Source organism: Centropristis striata, chromosome 1, assembly GCF_030273125.1.
Source record: "Centropristis striata isolate RG_2023a ecotype Rhode Island chromosome 1, C.striata_1.0, whole genome shotgun sequence".
NCBI lineage: Eukaryota > Metazoa > Chordata > Actinopteri > Perciformes > Serranidae > Centropristis > Centropristis striata.
In genome coordinates this window covers 44,538,307-44,561,940 of record NC_081517.1, presented here as the reverse complement: position 1 = coordinate 44,561,940, position 23,634 = coordinate 44,538,307, and the positions used below count along the sequence as shown (strand labels likewise).

General features: G+C 35.8%; 1 protein-coding gene across 1 annotated transcript in view; it reads left to right on the top strand.

The window, feature by feature from the left end:
* Nucleotides 1–23,634, top strand: part of ccdc40 (coiled-coil domain containing 40) — a 23,828-nt gene extending 194 nt beyond the window's left edge. The window contains exons 1-19 of the mRNA XM_059343655.1: nt 1–252; nt 2,547–2,685; nt 3,502–3,607; nt 4,370–4,503; nt 4,743–4,826; nt 6,603–6,822; nt 7,493–7,650; nt 7,738–7,860; nt 10,212–10,333; nt 11,502–11,745; nt 12,704–12,886; nt 13,881–14,126; nt 15,113–15,326; nt 16,152–16,321; nt 16,405–16,496; nt 18,575–18,695; nt 19,922–20,110; nt 20,193–20,351; nt 23,102–23,634. The exon at nt 1–252 is cut by the window's left edge and continues 194 nt beyond it. Coding sequence (XP_059199638.1) covers nt 2,551–2,685; nt 3,502–3,607; nt 4,370–4,503; nt 4,743–4,826; nt 6,603–6,822; nt 7,493–7,650; nt 7,738–7,860; nt 10,212–10,333; nt 11,502–11,745; nt 12,704–12,886; nt 13,881–14,126; nt 15,113–15,326; nt 16,152–16,321; nt 16,405–16,496; nt 18,575–18,695; nt 19,922–20,110; nt 20,193–20,351; nt 23,102–23,356 — 2,955 coding nt within the window. The 5' untranslated portion in view covers nt 1–252; nt 2,547–2,550 and the 3' untranslated portion in view covers nt 23,357–23,634. The remainder of the gene's footprint in view (nt 253–2,546; nt 2,686–3,501; nt 3,608–4,369; nt 4,504–4,742; nt 4,827–6,602; nt 6,823–7,492; nt 7,651–7,737; nt 7,861–10,211; nt 10,334–11,501; nt 11,746–12,703; nt 12,887–13,880; nt 14,127–15,112; nt 15,327–16,151; nt 16,322–16,404; nt 16,497–18,574; nt 18,696–19,921; nt 20,111–20,192; nt 20,352–23,101) is intronic.

Below are 23,634 nucleotides of genomic sequence, written 5' to 3'. Positions count from 1 at the left end.
AATCATTATATCATAAAATGCCAGAGAGTACATCAAATATCTTTTCATAGTAATCTAAAAATTGTGTATTCTTTTTATTTTTAACCAGGGCTAAGGATTTATAAAGTGAATTAAATTCAACCAAAGGTTACCACAGACAGAGTTGCTGTCTGTAGCCCTAGCGATGACGTCACGCCCTCCTCCTCCAACGGATGTTTGTGGTTGCCTAGCAACGCCGCTCCGCTGGTTTCCTCACTGATAATCGTTACAGTGGTGAGTATTTTAAGCTTTAATTAACGTTTAACTGTTGTCAAAACTAAAAGGAAATGATTATTAATACTCTATTCAGATATATGCTTTATGACTTTAATGTGTTAGAGTTGCTAAGGTTAGCTGTCACCTGTTGTAACTGCTGTAAAGCTCTCTGGCCGGGACGCTAACCCAGTTAAAGCTAACGTTAGCCTAGCTTACTTAACCTGGTTAACCGGAGCTAATGCTAATGCTAATGCTAATGCTAAGCTAGCGTCTGTTAGCTTTAAGTTGTTTCCTGTTCCACATAACGTGTTTTTTAAGTGTTCAAATGAAATATAACACAAGTTCCAATATGTGTGTGCATAGTTAATGGCAGAGAAGGAGAAAAAAAGCATAATCGCCAACTTTAATTAACCCACAAGTTAAAAAGTATTCTAACGTAGCTCTATACCAGGGTGGGTATAAAAATAAATATATAAATCTATAAAAAAAATAGATATAAAAAAAAAATGCACAAAATTACTTCTTGAAATTAATGTTGGTCTGCTGTTCTTGCACTGAAAAATAGACACAAAATGACCAAAAAAGACATAAAATGAACAAAAAAAGACACAAGATTTACAAAAAAAGACACAAAATGAACAAAAAAGGATAGAATATGAACACAAAAAGACCAAAAAGACAAAAACATGCCAAAAATCCCCCCAATGTTAACCTATGGAGAGGCTAGAGTGATGACATCATCCAAAAAAAGACACAAAATGAACAAAAAAAAACACAAAATGAACAAAAAAAACACAAAATGAACAAAAAAAAGACACAAAATGAACAAAAAAAACACAAAATGAACAAAAAAAGAGACAAAATGAACAAGAAAGGACAGAAAATTAACAAAAAAAACACAAAATGACCAAAAAAAGACACAAAATGAACAAAAAGGGACAGAAAATGAACACAAAAAGACCAAAAAGACAAACACACGCCAAAACATCCCCTCAATGTTACCCTATGGAGAGGCTAGAGTGATGACATCATCCAAAAAAGACACAAAATGACCAAAAAAGACACAAAATGAACAAAAACATGAAATCTAAAGTGCAGTGTAAAAATGCAAAAAAAATACTTCTTGAAATGAATGTTGCTCTGCTGTTCTTGCACTGAAAAAAAAAAGAAATCACAGAAAGTGGTTATTTTTTATTGTGTCAAACCTTTTGTGTTCCTATTTATACTGTTAAACATGCACTTGAGCATGAAATATGTTAATTTACTGCACTGTAAACATATTTAAAGTTGCAGTTTCATCATATCTGGTTAAGTGTATGTCCTATATGTGGCCCTGTGGTAGTGAACATGAAAAACTGTGGCCCCCTGCAGCATTTAAGCTGCCCATCCCTGGTCTATATGTTAACTGTCTTCCTCCTCACAGTAGACCGTCAGACACTTTGACTACTGAATTCGCTATAGATATGTTAATTACAATATTGAACTGCTCACAATGTAATTACGACTAGCTGAATTTAATCTTTAATCTATCCAAATAATCAAACGTTTTTTGGGGGGGATATTTAGGTTAATTTGAACAATTAGAATTACAAAAAATTGCAAAGATAACAAATAGTGTGAAGTACAGGAAGAGGCAGAAAACCCAGATGGGCTTATTTAAAGCCTGCACCTAGAAATGTCATAGTTATAAGAAAGTTATAAACTGATAATAGAAAAAAATAGCATCAACAAGTTATAATGACAATAACAAAAACAATTAAAAAAAAAAAAATGAATATGATATAAGAGTGTATTTGTGTGTGAATTAGAATGTTAAAACAGCAGCTAAATGGGCTTTTAGACATCTTTTGAAACATTTTATAGAGATGGAGTTCTTTGCCAGATGGGAAAAGGTATTTATTCCATCATTTAGTCTATAAATTGAACAATAAATTGATTTCTGCATGTCAGAAATCTTGGAGGATGAAGATCTAAAGATTGACGCGTTGGATAAGAGTCACCCTGAGAATTACATTTAAAATAAGTCTTAAAGTGCTTTGGAAAGTTTTCATGATCTGAATATACCTTATAAATAAAAACACATATTTGAGAGATATTGATATCATAAACAGTAATTATCTGAAGGTCCAGATGAGGCCTGGGACACAGATCAGGTTTCATCCGAACAAAACATTTCTGAAGAACAGAAACTCTGTGGAATGTAGTAGGAAAGTTGCTACCCAAACTATATTACAATATGAAAGATGTGGATAAATTAAACTATGATAAAGTGTACGTAGCTAATGAATGTTAAAATGGCTTGTTGTCAATAGTCCAATGCAGAGCGCTGGAGGTGAGGGAGGAGGAGAAGAGGAGGTGAGAGAGGAGGAGAGCCAGACTGAGGAGGACAGGGAGCTGCAGGATGGGAGAGACCCAGCAGAGGACTGTGAGCCGACTGCTCCACCTGCTCAGGTACTCTTTCTTTTCTTTTTTTGGCTTCAGTCTTTCATTTTTTACTTATTACCTTTTTAGCAACTCCTTTTGAAGACATGGGGATAATATCATCTTTTGTCCAGGTGCTCCAAAGTTTCACAGTAATCATTGTTATTGGGTACACACAGTGGTGGAAGAAGTATTCAGATCCTTTACTTCAGTAAAAGTACTATTACTACACTGTGAAATTACTCCTCTACAGTAAAAGTCCTGCATTCAAAACATACTGAAGTAAAAGTACAAAAGTATCAGCATCAAAATTTACTTAAAGTATCAAATGTAAAAGTTCTCGTTATGCAGAATGAACCCACTCAGATTGTTTTTATATATTCTAAATATGTTATTAGAAATTTGTATTGATGCTTTTATGTAAGCAGTGTTTCTAAAGATATGGCTCATTTAATTACTTAAATACTGTTATAAGATTTAATTTAAAAAAGTCTAATCACTTTATATTTTGATGGGTTTTTTTATGTTAAATCTCGACTTGAAAGTAAATAAAGTTGTCAGCTAAATGTAGTGGAGTAGAAGTAAAAAGTTAAAATGCATAAAATGGAAATTCTCAAGTAAAGTACAAGTACCTCAAAATTCTACTTAAGTATAGTACTTGAGTAAATGTACTTAGTTACTTTCCTCCACCGGCTGCACATATGTTAAGGAGTTCAAGCCTACTATACTGTTTAATGCAATGTTGGTTCAGTGGGAGTGCAATTGTCAGCTCCTGTAAAATATGTATATTTAAGGTGTGTCTAACCAACACTCCATCTCTATACATCTTCTGTGTCTGCGTCCCAGTCTGGCTCACAGAACCAGTCCGGACCAGATCCTGAAGACCCGACCCCCCAGCTCCACCCTTACCACAGCGGTGCAGATGACGACTCCCCTGCAGCCACATACTCAGGTCAGTCTCACTTAGTCAGGCGGCTTAGGAACGGATTTGAGAAGAACGGGGACACGTCGGACAAAAGCACCACATTTTTTCCACATGCACTCCATCACCATAAGTTTCAATTTTTGATGGGAGCCACTTCGCCAAGATTGCGAATCGGAGATGGCAGCCATATAAAATCTATGAGAACCAATATATCTTCCAAGCCACTCAGAAGGTCAATCTTGGTGTCAAAATCTACATTTTCTGGGTCAAAGAATCATTTAAAGCTATTGAGAATATCACTAGATGATTATTTGATCAAATAGATCAGTTTGTTTCGGCCGTCTATTTACATAATTTCCAGCTCAATTTTCAACCACTTCGGACATATATTAATATAGGTTATAGACAGTACATGCATTCTGAAAAATGAACATGCTAGAAATAAGCGTGTTGAACACTTAAAATAATAAATTAACTCTTAAAACCAGATAAATGAAAGCTGCCAGCAGTGATGAACTGGCCCGAGCAGAGTGACCTGATGATTATTTGGTTCTTACCAAGATAAAAAAAAAACTTTAGATTTAGGAGTATTGGATCATTGATCTTGTTTTTTTTAGAGTTAGTTTCTTTTTTTAAGTGTTCAACATGCTTAGATTTACTGTTTTATCTGGTTTTTAGACACACCTTTTTTGCAGTGTACGAGGTCTGTATCACACAGCAACATTTATGCATTTTTACAGTAAATTAGTTGTTTAGTTGTAAAAATGTCTTTTGTTCTCTGTGTTTCAGTGCAAGAAAATGTAGCTGAGGTGCGGCTGGGACTCCCCCTCTCAAACCTTAACGCATCAGAAGAGATGGAGGAGCAGGAGGAGGAGGAAGAGGATGAAGATGAGGATGAGTTCATCGTTCTTGACTCTGAACATGTCTGTAACTTCTCCAGTATTTTTGCAATCATTTTTATTACATTTATATATCTGGTCATACTGCTCCTCAAAGAGAATTGTGCTTTCTAATAACTACACAGTGTATCAGCACAGCTATTTTAATGTTGCAGAGAGTTGAATATGCTCCCAGTTATAGATATATCTGCAGTACTGTGAGTTTATAAACATCATACTAGATATTTTGCCCTCTGCCTGATGTCATGTTTGTCTGTTTTCAGCCGCTGGTCAGAAGGCAACAAGCTGCTCTGAGCCTCCAGCTCACTAATCAGCTGGAGAGGATCAACCTCAACCTGAGGGAAAAGGTTGGCTACTTCCTCTCTTCTTTTTTCTGTTTTTTCATTTTTCTTACCCCAGCTTTGCTCAGTTCATACTTGCATACACAGATATACACAATATGTAGTTCACTTCACATTTACATGAAGTTCAGGTTTTCCTGACTTACATCTAAAGAGCCTCAGTACGTCCAGAAGATGGTGCTGTTGGCCTGATTAGAAACTCAATTAAAATATACATATACAGTCATGGAAAAAATATTAGACCAGCCTTGCCTGGTACAGTTAAAGGTACATTTGTTTGGACAAGTGGTCATTAGTCATTATACATCTTTTTGGGAAATTTTGTCTTTTTTTGGGTCAATTTGTGTCTTTTTATTGGTCATGTTACATCTTTTTTGGTCATTTTGTGTCTTTTTATTGGTTATAATACGTCTTTTTTGTTCATTTTGTGTCTTTTTTTGTGGTAAATTTGTGTCTTTTTTGGTCATTTTGTGTCTTTTTATGGTCAATTTGTGTCTTTTATGGTCATTTTACGTCTATTTTGGTAATTTCACGTCTTTTTTGGTCATTTTGTTTCTTTTTTGGTCAAGTAGTTGTTGTTTTCTTCAATATCAGCTCTTAAATTAAACTGTTATGAGCTATTTTTGTTGTTATCAATATATTTGTCCAAACAAATATACCAGCCATTAAAATGAACAAGAAATTGGAGAAAAAGGGCGGTCTAATAATTTTTTCCATGGCTGTATATTTTGATCTTCATTCCCTAGATACATCTTCCTTTACCATCTGCATCAATAGTTGTAACCCATGAATATTATAATTATTATTTTTAAATGGTCCGCTGTGCATAATGAGTATTTTTATTACTTTTGCTACCTAATATTTTTGTATATTTACATTACAACGAATATCTCTTAGTGCAACAACATATCAGTGACGGTGTGTGCATGACAACAGGAAACATGTTAGAGCAGGGGTGGGCAATTAATTTCCCCAAGGGGCCACATACCACGAAGGTTGCAGGGGCCGGACCAAAACTCAGAACTAAATTCTGCTCAATATTAATGTAATTGCTTTATAAAATATAGTAAATTATCTGGTTTTGAGCTGCTACTGATAGGAATGCATGTTATGATAAGACTGTTAATGTGGAGTAAATCAAGTATAGCAGTAAAAGGTAGTAAATACTCCAATCACTATATCACTTTTCCATTTATTTTAAACACAACTGTAAATGACCTTTAGCAAGGTTCCTATTTATGTTTTTGTAAATTTTCAAGGTGTTTTACAATATTGTGATGCTTTTATTTTGAAAAGGTGTCATCCAGTGTAAAACGGGTGCTTTAATTTTGAAAGGTAGTGACAGGAAATAACCAGTAGAAAGGTTAAATGAAAAAACGGTAAATAATAACGAGTGCGTCGTAATTCATATAAAGTTAATATAAAGTATCAAAAAGGCTTCTATAGTGGCTGACTGACAGGACACAAGGTTTGTTAGAGTTTATTTTATTCTGTCATACATATAAGTGGCTATATTTGTTGTCTTAACTATAGTAAAAGTGCTTGTTAGCTCTAGTGCTAATGATAATGTTTGCTATTTTTTTTTTCAAAATAAAAGCACTGCGGTTATATGGATTTCTAATTTCTTGGTAACCTCACGCGGGCCGGACAAGGACAGCCAACGGGCCGGATGTGGCCCGCGGGCCGCCCAATGCCCAGCTCTGTGTTAAAGTCTGATAGAAAGAGAGACTCTTCATCAGTTTTTCTGTTTTCCTGTTTGCTCTCTTCCTCCCGCTGCTCCAGCTGGCCATAGAGAAGGAAGAAGATAACCACCTGCAGGAGATACGCATTGAGATGTTCAGGGTTCAGGAGCAGCTGGCCAGACTCCAGAACAAACAGGATGAGCGTCATCATACCAAGACACAGGCTGAAGCCAAACACCAGCAGACTCAGGATCAGCTGGAGGCCCTGAGGAGCCAGTTTTCTACCGCTAGCAGCCAGGACACCAAAGCTAAAGCTAGCGGTGAGACTCAGACTGGACGGTCTCTCCTCAGTGTAGATGCAAATTATATTCTATTCTTACTGTGCTGCACCATTTACAGGTGCATCTCAATACATTAGAATATCATAGAAAAGTTTACTATGTCAGTAATTCCATTCAAAGCGGTGAAATAACACATTATATAGATCCATTACACACAGAATGAAACATTTCATGTCTTCATTTATTTAACTTCTTCTGCTTATAATGATTATGGCTTACATTTTATGAAGACATAACATTCAGTGTCTCAAAAAATGTTTGAGACACTCAAAAAAAGACCAATTTTACGATCTTCACGATCTAATCTACGTTTTTTTTAAATATTCAAATTTATATTAGAATTTCAAATATTCGTTGACAGCCTGGTCAGACTCCTCTCCAATCTACTGTAACTTCACTTGTTCTGCTTATGATTGTAACTTACCCTTTGAAAAGTGAAACAGCTGCAGGAAATGATTGTCTCTGTAGAAGTCATCTATATTAAAACACATGGGGCGAGATTTTGGTGCAAAAAAAACCTTTTCCTCAGTTCAAAACACAATAAAGGGCTCGATTAAATCCGATCTGAAATTAAATCAGGTTTTGGTTTAACATTTTTGACATCATTATTGACAGATTTACAACATTGACTGGTGTATCATCTCCATAGTGTCCCAGTTACAGGCGGAGCTGGACGACCTGATGCTGCATCTGGTCTTCACACAAGGAGTCAGTGAAGATCTGCGCTCTAATGTCAAAGCCATGAAGAACGTCAGAAGCAAAGCAGGAGCTGAGAAGAGCCAGGCGGAGGAGCAGAAGTTCAAACAGGTGGACATTTGAACATTTCTCCTGTACTAGGCATCATCATTTATTATTATTTTATTGTTATTGATTGAAATCGTCTTGTTTCATCAGGATTTGTATGTGGAGCGTCTAACAAAGGACATGGAGAGGCTGACGCAGCAGGTAGCCATGTATGAGGCTCAGACCAGAGCTCAGGTAGAGGAGACACAGGCAGCCCAGGAGGCTCACTCACAGGTAAATAAATATATATATATATATATATATATGTATATATATATATATATATATATATATGGCGGAGGACAGGATATATACCTTTAAGATCCTTTAATCACCAAGCAGGTACTGGAAATCAGTGCAGCTATTCATTCTACAACTATTTATTATTGACAGGACTTTGTAAAGATCAAAGTGGCATTAATGTACATTTTGGCCACTTGGTGGAAGGTATACTATATATTACTATAAGGGTTACCCTTTGATGCACAACATATTTTAGCCCCTTCTAATGCACAACATGGGTCAAAAATGACCCTCATTCTATCCCCGTTATTTAATGTTGCTGTCTGTTTCTGTGCTCTATCTTTTGATATCAACTTATTTTATGATTGAATATTCCAGGTATTCTTTAAATATCCTGTTTTTGATAAAACAGATCATTATTTCTATTTTCCTCTCATACTTTATGAAGAAAAAAAAGTTTTTGTGTTATTACATAGCTAACTTCTTGGTTAAGTAGCTTGCTAAGCTAACTACTTAGCCAAGAAGTTAGCTAAGTACTTAGCTAACTTCTTGGCTAAGTATTTAGCTAAGTACTTAGCTAAGCAAACTACTTAGCTAAATACTAGTCAAGAAGTTAGCTAAGTAGTGAGCCTAGCAAACTGCTTAGCTAAATACTAGCCAAGAAGTTAGCTAAGTAGTTAGCCTAGCAAACTGCTTAGCTAAATACTTAGCCAAGAAGTTAGCTAAGTAGTTAGCTTAGCAACTGTCCAGCCAAAACTAAAAAAAATGGACTGAAAATGAAAACAGTGAGCTAAAAGATGCTAAATCCTCACTGCATCATCAGGTGAGAATTTTCTCTGAATTGATCAGTACAATGGACACATTTCAGGTTACTCATATTCTAAAAAATATTGATTATTGCAGTTCGCAAAATGTTTTGGCTTTTTTTTATTGTGTTAAGCTGTGTTAATGCTTATGCCATTTTTTAGTTCAACGTCAGCTCCTATAAAAAAACATTTAATAAACTGTGTAATCGACATCCAGACACTCAGACCCATAAAGACAAAAATGTCCCATTGGAACCCATTAAAATCAAAAAATTTTGAGCCCATGGCCATTACACCATAAAATCATGCATTCTATTATATGAGGCTTTAAATCTGGAGCCCTGGCTTTGAAACAGTAGTTTTGACTTTCTTCCACCAGATTGAGCCATTTTCTCTATTTTCTGCTCGGGGCCTTGCTGCTGTATTAAGGAGCTCTACAGTGTTTGATGCAATGCATCAAAAGAATTGTATCATTGTCCTCTAAGGACACCAGAACAACTTTTTTATAGTGAGGCATGAGGGTTAATGCATTAACAAATATATCGTATTTCTTATTAATCCAACCAATTATTGTAAATTGGTCTCAGAAGACAAATACATCATGATATCTGTGACTGTTATTATGTACAAGAACAAGTATTGACCTGATTTGATAAGAAACAACATCAGTCTCACACAACTAATGAACAGAGTATGGCCTTGTCTTCAAACATACAACATAGTTTTCATCTGTAGAATCAAATAATATAATATATTATGCATATTCTCATATTTTATGAGTGCTGGTGGAGTCTATACTGCCCTACAAAGTCTAACTGCAGTAACTAGCAAAAGGTAAAACTGAGAAAAACTGATTTAAATTTTTGTTTTTTAACCTTTTTTTAACTGGCCAGCCAAATGAGTTATAGGTAGGTAAGTGATATGACACTTATTTGTAAATATACTGATTATGTAATTTTTATGCTCAAAAATAATGGTGATTTATTTGACCTTTGACCCCAAAAACATAGTTACGGTATTGCTGTAAAAGGTTTTAATAGTAATGATAAACAGAGTGCAGTAACTATAATGTTGTTGTCTTCTTTCAGCTTTTATGTTTTGTTTTTAGTGAATAAACATTTTTAAATTGATTTTGTTATAAATGTATTTAAATGTCTTTAACAACTATATTCAAAAATTTGCATATTTTAGACTTAATCTTCTCTCAAATAAACCTATCATTTCTATTATTTTTATGGTTAAATTAGGATATATATCCAAAGCAGACCATGGTAAGTGCAATTACTGCTTTGGTTTTGTGTTGGATTTTGTAGTAACTGCAATTTTTATATAATTATTATTCTGAAATAAAGCAAAATTGAGATCTAAAACTCTGTCACAAGATAAAACAGACATGAAGGAGTTTATTTTTTTAGCTAAAACTCAATTTCGACTAAAAGTGTAGTTACTGCAGTTCAGCATGGTAGGGCAGAATACAGCAACACTGATGTGTGTGTGTGTGTGTGTGTGTGTGTGTGTGTGTGTGTGTGTGTGCAGGCTGAGATAGAGATGGAGTCTCTGGTGATGGCTCGTAAACAGCTGCTGCAGCAGTGGAGCAGCAGCCTGGTGGGGATGGCGAGACGAGACGAGGCCTTCAGCGCCATGCAGGACGCTGTACGGTGAGTAGAGGGGCATTATATTAATATATAATATACTACTGATCCTCTTTAAATGTTCTAATGCGTTCCAAACATACATAAGTGTTTCCCCTGCCACTATATTAGGGGGTAACGGCACTCCCCACCCCCCTTAACGATCAAGTTAATTTTATTTTCTATTAAGCACCAGATCACAACACAAGTCATTTAAGGTTACCTTTCCTTTATTTCTTGTCCTTTTAATTAACAAGCTAAATAAGCTTGTGTTATTTATCCTATTTACTCGACGGCATGTCATTTCTGTGTCTACATGGTTGGTGTTTTCAATTCTCGTCTACTCTCTGTATTGCGCAGACGTATATTGTAGAAGGATTAGCCACTTCAATATGATATTATTGTGATTTTAAGCATTTTGTGATATGGTGAGTGTTGACACAACATATTGAGATTTAACTGTTTAACTGCATTTTGTGTCCACAAAATTAAATTCAATCAAGAATTGTTTTGTCAAATAAGTGAAAATTCTCAGTCTATTCATCTCACTTGAGTCTTTTTATTTCTCCACAATGAGAGTCAAACCCACAGACTGACAAACAAAGTATTCAGTCAAACTGAACTCAACTGATATCAAACATATTGGATGACAACAACTGCAGCATTTTATCAAACTTTGAAAAACAACAAGCTTCACTGCTCTGAATTTTTATGAATGACACATAAAAACGCCTAATTTTGCAGCGTTATTTTGACAACTTCCCGACACGATATCCTGACACATGGTGCCTATAGATTCCTTAGATCTTCTAGTTCTATATGAAACCAGTATCTCCAGTATATTCCTAAAAGTGAGCCCGATTCAGTCTCCAAAAAAAACCCAGAGAGAATACTGATAAATAAATAAATATCAATACTTGGTGGCCATGAATCGATATAATATTGCCACACAAAATATCGCGATACTATGCTGTATCAATTTTTTGCCCACCTCTACTAATAATATCCCTGCAGGAGACATGCTTTGCTTCTTCAGAAAGCAAAGCAAAAATATATATATAGATGTTTGTAGAAATATATTGAAATGCAACACAGTATTTGTAAGACAAACAATGTTAACCTGAGATTTAAAAATAAAGAATCTTAATGAAAGCAGGCCTGTATTGATTGTGTGCTGCTGCCTTTGTTCCCTCAGCACCGTGGAGCATCAGGTGATCCTGCTGGACAGAGAGATCGAAGGTTACAAGAGATCCATCAGTGAAGAACAGGAGCAGAATGAAACGTTAACCATGCAGCTCAACTGGTCCCAGAAGGACGGAGAAACCTCCAAAAAGCTGATCAGTCAGAAACAGGCCCAGCAGGAGGCGCTACAGGCTCACTACAGCACCTGCCTCCGCACTCTGAGGGAGACGGAGCGCTCCCTGGCCAGGCTCACTAAGGTACAACAACATAGACAGGACTAACACTGTTAGGACAACAAACACTGTTAGGACAACAAACACTGTTAGGACACCTCTATACCGGACTTATCCAGAGAGGTGTCTATGGGCTGAAATATGTGCCACCAGAAACTGAACTTGAATTATTAGGGACCGAGCATTAACGGTGCGAGGACCCTATTGTAATTGAAGGAATTATTATTATTTTTAGTCCAAATGAATCGCCTTTTTGGGGCCTTTAACATATCCCAAAACTCACCATTTTTGGAATATAACTCGATCGCCCCCTACATTTCATTTATATTTGAATTTGAATTGGTTAACTTGTATAACTGCATTAAAAAACTGAATTTCAATGCAATGATTCAAATTGAACAATACAAAATTCAATTTATGTGATTCAAATTCAGTTTTTTAATGCAGTTATTCAAGTATATTCAGAATCACATAAATTGAATTTTGTATTGTTCAATTTGAATCATTGCATTGAAAAACTTAATCTGAATTGTAATTTGAAATTGAAGAATTGTAATTTGAAATTGAATAATTGTAATTTAGAATTGAAGAATTGTAATTTAGAATTGAAGAATCGTAATTTGAAATTGAAGAATTGTAATTTGAAATTGAAGAATTGTCATTTGAAATTGAAGAATTGTAATTTGAAATTGAAGAATTGTGATTTGAAGAATTGACTGATTTATTAGTTTGGAACTGAACATTCAGTTCTCACAATTCAAATTCAGTTCACAAAATTCAATTTCAATTTTCCGGGTAGTTGAAACAGAGCAATCGAGCACAGGAAACAGAGGTGCTGCTTGTTTTTAGTCTTAATTTTTTACATTTGAATGTCATTTTACATGTGTCTCTTTTAAATGCTTTTAATGTTCTGTGTAAAGCACTTTGCATTGCCCTGTTGTTGAAAGTTGCTATACAAATAAACCTGCCTTGCCTTGTCTAGGAAACCAGCAGCCACCAAGCGGAGGTGATGGATCAGAGGAGGCAGCTGGAGAAAGAGAGCGCTGTACGTCTGGAGTTAGAGGACAAGATCATGAACCACATCCAGCAGAAGCTGACTCACAACAAGGCGGCCCAGTACGCCCAGCGGCTCAGCAGCAGGATCGCCACGCTCAAGAACGACAAGGTGAGAACTTCTGAACACATGTTAACCTGTTAACCACATACCAGAAAGTAACCTCCATAGAGTCCTTCCATACACATGTACAGGTACATCAAATTCAAAATTAAAATATTGTGGAAAAAGTTCAGTATTTCTTGTCAATAATTTCAGAAAGTGAAACTTGTATACTATATAGATTCATTACACATTAACTCTCCTGTACCCTTTGGGTCCTTTTTGACCCCAAGTCATTTTCAACATACGATTAATAAAGTTTAACTTTCATAGAATTGCTTGAAATCTTTTCCACTATTACTATTGAAAAATATATTCAGGTTTTATTACTTTTTTTCTCTTGATATGAGGCCTAATTTTGTATATTTGACTAAAATTGACCTTATAATATTATAATATATAATATAATATATATATTAATAATATAATAATATGAAAATTATATATCGATGTGTTGGTCATGAGTTGCCTTAAAAGGTGAAAAAAAAGTTGTCATAACTGACTAGACTAGACCTTAGACTAGTCTGATGTCATGGGGTCCTTTTTGACCTGAAGACCATGGGTGTGATTATTTTTTTTATTTTTGCTGACATCCAAAAATGAACAATGCTTTCAAAACATAAGTTTCCCTAAAAGTTGACATAACCTACTCTGTGCATTCCCATCAACAAATTATTATTTCACTATAATTATTTTAAAAAAATTCAGGTTTTATTATTTTTTTTCTCTTGAAATGAGGCCTAATTTTTTTTGGTCATGAGTTGCCTTAAAAGGTGAAAAAAAAAGTTGTTAATATTTTTTTTCTACATGTCCAGTCTAAACCAGTCTAATGTCATGGGGTCCTTTTAGACCCCTGAGGACCTTGGGTTTTATACTTTTTTTAGGAGTACACAAGGGTTAAGGCACTTCCTTATTGGCTTCACTTTTCAGCCCTGAAAGCTGCCCTGTAATAAAGATATGTGTGATTAAAAACTTTTTCATCATCTCTTCTCTCCTCTTTTAGATTTCTCAGTTGTGGCAGCTGGAGAACGATATAGTGGCGATGGGACTGGAGAGCAGCAAGGTGGAGCAACTTCTGGAAAGTCTGAGTCAGACCAATGAAGCCCTCGATGAGGAGATTACAAAGTACAACAAGTTACTGACGTCCAGCCAGACCAAGATTTCTTCCTTTGTGACGCTCATCGGGCAGAAACAGGCCACCATCACCAACTACAACAAGCAGATCTATCACATCGCAGCCAGGACCGGGGTAAAACCTTCTGGGGAAGCAGCATTCCCTGGTTGTCTGTTGTTATTGTTTAGTATGAAGCAGTCAAAGGGTCTCAAACTCAAATTACCTGGGGACGCTGGAGGCAGTATCAAAATGACCAAAAAAAGACACAAAATTACTAAAAAAGACACAATATGAGCCAAAAAAAGATACAAAATGACAGAAAAAAAACCTAAATTATAAAATTATTTTAAAAAGACACAAAATGATTTTAAAAAGACACAAAATTGTTACAAAAAGACACAAAAGACACAAAATGACCCAAAAAAGACACAGAATTACCAAAAAAAAGACAAAAAATTATTTAAAAAAGACACACAATTATTTTACAAAGACACAAAATTGTTACAAAAAGACAAAAAAAGACACAAAATGACCCAAAAAAGACAAAAATGACAAAAAAAGACACAAAATGGCAGAAAAAAACAAAATTACTTAAAAAAGACACAAAATTACCAAATAAAGACACAAAATTATTTTAAAAAGACACAAAATTACTAGAAAAAAGACACAAAATTATTAGAAAAAGACACAAAATTATTTAAAAAAGACACAAAATTATTAAAAAAGACACAAAATTATTAAAAAAAGACAAAATTTCCCAAAAAAGACACAAAATTATTTAAAAAAGACACAAAATTATTAAAAAAGACACAAAATTATTAAAAATGACACAAAATTATTAAAAAAAGACAAAATTACCAAAAAAAGACACAAAACTACAAAAAAAAGACACAAAATTACCCAAAAAAGTAATTAAAGGGACCTTCCACACACAACACGGTAAAGTGCCATTCATATAAAACTCACATTAAACTTTCATATCAAGGTGGGGGCCACAAAATATCGTCACAAGGGCCGCTAATGGCCCGGGGGCCGCCAGTTTGAGACCCATGGTATAAAGTCATCATAAACTGTCGTAATGATCAGATATAAGAATCACATTCTGCCTTTTTAACTCCCAGAATGAGGACCTGAGTCCTCTGCACATCAAAGTGGAGGCCTTAATGTCTCAGATGAAGGAGCTGACTGCCAGGATCAAGAGTGACAGGCAGCTGTGGATGAAGCAGCAGGGGACTCTAGTGGGTCTGACCCGGGAGATACAAACCAACAGCAAGGACATGTTCAGACTGCACGCAGAGTACACCGGCAGGCAGCAGAAGAAGATCTGCTTGGAGAGTAAGTCATGTAAAGAAGAACACACTGCAAATACACTGCAAAAAAGGTGTTTAGTCTAAAAACCAGATCAAACAGTAAATCTGAGGGAAATGATCTTGCTGCATGGACAGATACTTTACCTTGACAAGATTTATTAAATTAAGATTATTAAATCTAGAAATAAGCATGTTGAACGCTTAAGATAAGAAATTAACTCTTAAAACCAGATAAAGTAAAGCTGCCAGCAGTGATGAACTGGCCCGAGCAGAGTGACCTGATGATTATTTGGTTCTTACCAAGATAAAAAAACGTTTTGTGTCTTTTTTACGTCTTTTATGTCTTTTTTGTGTGTCTTTTTTTGTCTTTTTGTGTGTCTTTTTTTTGTCTTTTTTTTCTCTTTTTGTGTCTTTTTTGGTGTCTTTTTTTGGTCTTTTTGTGTCTTTTTTTTGTGATTTTTTACATCTTTTGTGTCTTTTTTTGGGTGTTTTTTGTCTTTTTTTTGTCTTCTCTTCTTAGATTAAGAAATGTGTTAGATAATTGATCTTGTCTGACATTGTTATATTATTATGACATAATAATTAAGTACAACAATGCATGAGATGCTATTAAACCAACGTTAAGCGTCTTTGAGTACCTTGTAAAGCGCTCTCCAGATACACATGCTTCAAACACACACACACACACACACACATTTTGAGGTTAAAGGGCATAGGTTGCTGTATATGTGTGTATAGTGTAAACACACCGGCAGTAGCCCCCGTGGCCCTTTCAGAATTTCCCAAGAGGAAATTTTCTAGTTATTAATATTATTATTATTATTATTATTGTTAATGTTAACCCCACCAGGAGAGATTGAAGCGGAGCTCCGTGAGGAGATGGAGCTGGAGAAGAATGCGAAGATGCTGAGAGGAGATCTGCTGAAACTCAACAACCTGCTGAGTAAGAACGGACAGCTGAGCCAGGAGCTGGAGCAGGAGAACGTCCTGACCGAGACAGACTTCCTCCAGAGACTAAAGGCACGACAGGGACATTACTTTGGTTCTTCTTTTCTGCTGTTTTTAATAAGAATTGACTGTTTAATGTGACGTCATGTGTCCAGGAGGCAGAGCGGGAGTCCATCGAGATGCAGCTGAAACACGAGAAGACTCAGGAAGAAAAAGAGAGACTCCTCAACAGTCTGGTGGAGGCTGAGTCAGTCACACATTCATCTTCTGTTTATGATGGATGGATGGATGGATGGATGGATGGATGGATAGATGGATGGATAGATGATGGATGGATGGATGGATGGATGGATAGATGATGGATGGATGGATGGATAGAGGATGGATGGATGGATGGATGGATGGATGGATGGATGGATGGATGGATGGATGGCTGGATGGATGGATGGATGGATGGATGGATGGATGCATGGATGGATGGATGGATGGATGGATGATGGATGGATGGATGGATGCATGGATGCATGGATGGATGGATGGATGGATGATGGATGGATGGATGGTGGATGGATGGATGGATGGATGGATGGATAGATGGTGGATGGATGGATAGATGATGGATGGATGGATGGATGGATGGCTGGATAGATGATGGATGGATGGATGGATGGATGGATGGATGGATGGATGGATGATGGATGGATGGATGGATGGATGGATGATGGATGGATGGATGGATGGATGGATGGATGATGGATGGATGGATGGATGGATGGATGGATGGATGGATGGATGGATGGATGGATGGCTGGATGGATGGATAGATGATGGATGGATGGATGGATAGATGATGGATGGATGATGGATGATGGATGGATGGATAGATGATGGATGGATGGATGGATGATGGATGATGGATGAATGGATGGATGGATGGATGGATGGATGATGGATGGATGGATGGATGGATGATGGATGGATGGATGGATAGATGATGGATGGATGGATGATGGATGGATGGATGGATGGATAGATAGATGGATAGATGGATGGATGGATGGATGGATGGATGATAGATGGATGGATGATAGATGGATGATGGATGGATGGATGGATGGATGGATGGATGGATGGATGGATGATAGATGGATGGATGGATGGATGGATGGATGGATGGATGGATGGATGGAAGGATGGATGGATGGATGGATGGATGGATGGATAGATAGATAGATAGATAGATAGATAGATAGATAGATAGATAGATAGATAGATAGATAGATAGATAGATAGATAGATAGATAGATAGATAGATAGATAGATAGATGATGGAGGATGGATGATGGATGGATGGATGGATGGATAGATGATGGATGGATGGATGGATGATGGATGGATGGATGGATGGATGGATGATAGATGGATGGATGATGGATGGATGGATGGATGGATGGATGGATGATGGATGGATGGATGGATGGATGATGGATGGATGGATGGATGGATGGATGGATGGATGGATGGATGGATGGATGGATGGATAGATAGATAGATAGATAGATAGATAGATAGATAGATAGATAGATAGATAGATAGATAGATATAATAATAATATTAATACAGTATATAATATATAATATAATACTTAATAATAAATAGCAATCCACTTGATTAATTTTATTTCCTAAACAAATATACATATTCCTATTCTTAACTAGAAAGAAAGAAAGAAAGAAAGAAAGGAAGAAAGAAAGAAAGAAAGAAAACTAGTGAACAGTCCATAGACTCATTAGGGAAATGTTTACAGAGGTAATAAATAGGGCTGGGCGATATGGACCAAAAGTCATATCCTGATATATTTGTGCTGAATATTGATATACGATATATATCCTGATATTTTTATTGCAAAGTGAGAGCAAATGTTCAGTCAAAGTCATTATTACATTATTGGTAAAAAAGTGTATTACATTATTGGGAAATGCGCTTCATTACATTATCGGGAAGTTATTACATTATCAGGTTTTATTACATTTTCAATGGACTCAAGTGCAGATTTTTATTACATTATCGGGAATTTATTACATTATCAAGAATTTATTACATTATCAGGTTCTACAGAGGTGTTTGCTCACATTTAGCTCTCAAAATGCACAAGATTGATGCATTTTACTTAAAATTGTACAAAAATGTCCCCATTTAGCTCTTTCAGTTAATGACAGCTCACATCAGTCAGGTTTTATCTTTTTTATTTGTTTTACTCATTTACATAAACAGCTGATTCTACACATATTAGGACCTGTTTTTAGTGTTTTGTGTGTGTTTCAGGCGACAGATTCTGCTGTGGGAGAAGAAGACCCAGCTTATAAAAGAGACTCGTTCAACTGTGGACTCAGAAGTAGGCCAGGGAGACATCAAGATGATGAAGGCAGAAATACACCGTATGGAGGTAAACACATTGCACACACTGTGATTATACGTAGAGACAATAAACTAATATTGAGTTGTTATCCACTGTTTACTGTCTACGTGTGTGCAAACGTACTGTATGTACATACGGGCAGTAAAGTTTTAAAAGCAGGCGTGCTGCCAGTAACTCTTCTTAAGACGGGGAGATTCCTTGTTTAAAAAATGTTTGTTTAAAAAATAATAAAATCTCAATTTTGTTTACCCAAGTATTAACTTTGTTAGTTAGTTAGTTAGTTAGTTAGTTGCAAAGGGATTATTATGAGGAAATTTGCTGCAGAGACACATATCAAGATCAATGTTATCAATTCAAAACATATGTCAAGGAAATATTATGTGTTCACCTTATGAATCATGTGTTTTTTTCCATAATAAATACTGTGGGGCTTGGGAACAATTGGTCTAATATAACTATTATTTCAAGTCAAAGTTTATTCATGGAGCACATTTAAAAACAACCTCAGTTGACCAAAGTGCTGTACAGTTATTAAAAAACAATAAAAATCACACACAAATATTGTCATAAATAAAAAACAATGAACAATAAAATGCTAGAAAAACAATAAAATAGTAATAAAAATCCAAAACTATTATAACCTTGATTCAGAGATACTTTATTTAATTTGAACCATGCAGCATATGTAATTAAACCAACATTAACATTTTTAATCAGAGAACTGAAATTTGAGTGGGAATGAACTAGAGTTGTATCATCTGCAAAACATTATTTTGGACAAAGAATATTTGAGACATTTGATAAATCATTAATATAAATAAGAAATAATAATGGTCCAAGGATGGATCCCTGTGGGACACCTTGAAACTCATTTTATTATGTGTGAAATTATGTGTGAAACAGTGCAATAAAATAAAGATTTAATAAAGACACAATATTACGAACTAGAACATTTCTAAAGAAATTTTGAGTGTGCTTGACTCTCACCCATACATTATTAGATTACAATTTGAAGTGTTTTCAAAATGACAAAAAAACCCCACATGAAAACACACAAAAACAATTTTTTTAACAAAAAAGACATAAAAACACACTCAAAACACACACAAAAACAAATAAAACATTATTTTGGACAAAGAATATTTGAGACATTTGATAAATCATTAACATAAATAAGAAATAATAATGGTCCAAGGATGGATCCCTGTGGGACACCTTGAAACTCATTTTATTATGTGTGTGTGTGTGGGCAGGTGCGACTCAACCAGCTGATGAAGCAGCAGGAGAATCTTCTGAGGGAGAGTGAAGCTACGGTGGCGAGGAGGGAAACCATCGTCCTACGCAGAGAGGTCATAGGTCACAGCTCCCACAAACAGACCACAAAGGGCGAGCTGAGCCACCTCAGACAGGGCCTGCAGCGCAAGATCCACGACACACACAAGGTACATGTAGGGGGGTTTCCATAGTTACATGTCTTCCTGAAGCATGTTGCACAATCATCTCACAGTGTATGTTTGTCCTCAGCATGTGGCGGAGGCTGAGCAGGTGATCAGGGAGCTCCAGGAGAGCCAGGTGAGTCTGAGCGACAGGCTGGTGCAGCAGAAGCAGCAGCTGATTGAACTGTGTGGAACCAGCTACGTCCTGGACCCTGACTATGAAAACCTCCTGGACACCAAAGACAGGGTGAGGAGCACAGAGTGCACCATGAAAACACAGTAATACCATGGAAATATGCTGTAAATCACCTTTATAATGTTCGTCAACAGTTACAGGCAGAAGACTGAGGGTGCATATTTCAGTTGACTTCAGACTTCATAGTTTTCTGAAGTCCACGCCGTAATAATGCAGTAATTCATGCAGTAATTCATGCAAAATGGGGCCCAACTCTTGGTAATTTTGTGTCTTTTTTTGGTCATTTTTGTGTCTTTTTGGTCATTTTGTATATTTTCTTGGTTATGTTGCGTCTCCTTTTGTAATTTAGTGTCTTTTTTGTATCTCTTTGTTCGTTTTATGTAATTTGTTGGTAATTTTGTGTCTTTTTTTGGTCATTTTATGTCTCTTTTTGGTAATTTTGTGTTTTTGTTTTGTCATTTTATGTCTCTTTTGGTAATTGTGTGTCTTTTTTGTATCTCTTTGTTCATTTTATTTATTTTCTTGGTTATTTTGTACCTCTTTTGGTAATTTGGTGTCTTTTTGTACATTTTTGTGTATTTTCTTGGTAATTTTGTGCCTCTTTTGGTAATTTTGTGTCTTTTTTTGGTCATTTTATGTCTCTTTTTGGTAATTTTGTGTCTTTTTCTGGTCATTTTATGTCTCTTTTTGGTAATTTTGTGTCTTTTTGGTCATTTTATGTCTCTTTTGGTAATTTTGTGTCTTTTCTTGGTCATTTACATCCTTTTTTGGTAATTTATGCATTTCCTTTTGTTGTTGTTTTTTGTCTCTTTTGGTCATTTTATGTATTTTCTTTATAACAAAAGACGATAAATCCATTTACACTCAGTCATTTTATAGACTACAGGTACATCTACAGACTACAGACACTGAGTTTTTTTGTTTTCATTCTCTCTAAGCCAGAATCATCAAAATCACAAGAAATACAGGCTTGAAATATTTCACTCTATGTGCAATGAATCTATATAATATAGATAATATAGAGTTTCACTTTCTGAAATAATTGACAAAAAATATTGAACTTTTTCACAATATTCTAATTTTTTTAGCTGTACCTGTATATAACACTGGTTTGTACCAACAGTACATTGTGTCAGTGACAGACTCTTCATTGTCTTTAACCTAATACAGGTTCACGGTTTAAGCTGCCTAAGTTATAAATAACACAGAATGTGTCAATCAAGTTTCCATTCAGAGCTGAAATATGCACCCTCAGTCTCCTGCCTGTAACTGCTGACTAACACTAATAAAGGTGTGGTGAGAATGTTTATTAGAGCGTTTCTCTGGCTCATGTAGACATGGCTGTTGATTTGTTTCTTCAGAAACCTTTTTGTATCGCCGTCACTGTTTCCACCCTTGAAAAGCCGCTCCCACACACTGAATAACAAACATAACCACTCATTGTTTTCCTCCTTCTGGGGTCAGTGTTGTTAATTATTAGGGCCGGAACTCGATTAAAAAAAAAATCTAATTAATTAGAGGCTTTGTAATTAATTAATCGGAATTAATCGCATTTTAATCGCATTTTAATCGCATTTTAATCGCATATAAATATTTGACCTGAGAACAGTGAGAAGTAATTTTTTTCACATGGATTTTTAGTATACCATTGAATAATGACTGAATACATAAGCTTAAGCAACAAAAATATTGTTTATTTTTGTTCAAGTCCAACAGACCAGTGCAATTTTTGCCATTAAGTGTAGCAATAGCATATTTATAAATATAGTACATTTCATAAATCCAGGTAGCCTATAGGTAGGTAGACCTTCTGTAAACTAGAATACTTTGGTTTTTGAAGTAAAACACAATCCACGCTAGCTACCACACTAGCCGCTAGCTGCTATATGTTTAGCATTGAGGTGATACTTGAGGCTGGATGTGCTGCTATGGTGATATGTGAATTCCTTGTTGCCTAGCAACACAACCATGCTCTTATGGACGCTTCCATCCGTTGGTTTTTAGTAACTAAATGTCCCATCATCCACGGGGCCAACCAAAGGTCTCATCAGCTTCTTCCTTCATGTTCACTGTGGTTTGTTGCAAGGTTATAATAGTTTTGGATTTTTCATTCGTTTTTAGTTTTAATTTCGTTGTCAGTTTCTGTTTTCAAATTCAGTTCGTTTTAATTAGTTTTTAGAGTGAGTTTGCTAGTTTTAATTAGTTTTTATTTTCTGGAAAATGCTTAATAAATGTTTCCTTTATTTCCTTTGTCTGATCCATCTCAGCCCCAAAAAGTTTATTAAGTCATAAAACCAGATAGATGAAATAGATTTAATATCAACCAAAAAGGTTTACGGATGAAAAAAGTTGACAAAGACGAAAACGAAGGACATTTTCGCTATAATTTTAGTTAGTTTTAGATAGTTTTGTAACCACAAAATACAGTTTCAGTTAGTTCTCGTTTTTAAAAAAACTCTTGTTTTTATTCTTATTTCAGTGAATGAAAATTCTTTCTTTCTTTCAATTCTAGTTTTCGTTATATCGTTAGTTTTCGTTAACTATAATAGCCTTGTTTTGTTGTTGTCTGAACTCATGAACGCTAGTTGGTGCTCCAGTATAATCGGTCCTCCTGAAACTCATCCAGTGAGAAACGTTCCGCGGTGCAAAAATAAGTGCGATTAAAATGCGTCAATTTTAAATCGTTAATTTTTGTGTAATTAATTCATCATAATTAACGCGTTAAAGTCCCGGCCTTGTTAATTTTGCAACAAGTGAAAGCACCAAACACTCACTCTTTACCCCTCCCTCTCTCCCTCTAGAACCTGGCCCACCTGGTGGCTCTGCAGAGCCGCAACAAGAAGCTGCAGGGTGTGTGTGACGGCAGCTACCAGGCCTCGTCCAGCAGCCAATCGGTGGGAGGCGCTCTGCAGAGCCAGGCGGAGCGCCTCCACACCACCAGCTCCATCCTGCACCACGTGTGTGAGGAGTTTCCTGAGCTCCAGGAGATCCTCCGCAGGCCGTCTCAAGCTCTGGCTGCACGCACTAAACACCTCCTGCAGCAGGAGGCGTCCTGAGAGAGAGGGGAGGATAGAGACCAGACAGTGAGTACAGGAGGAGGGAGGTAGAATTAGCTGAAGATAAGAGGGAAAGATTAGATAAGTGATGACTGGAGAGAGTTTATTTAAATGTTTGCATTCTTTTATGTTTTGAATGAAATACAGATTGTGAAACAATGCATTAAAATAAAGACTTATGACACAATATTAGAAACTAGAAATTTTGAGTGTGCTTGACTCTCACCCATACATTATTAGATTAAAATTTGAAGTGTTTTTAAAAAAAAAACAATTTT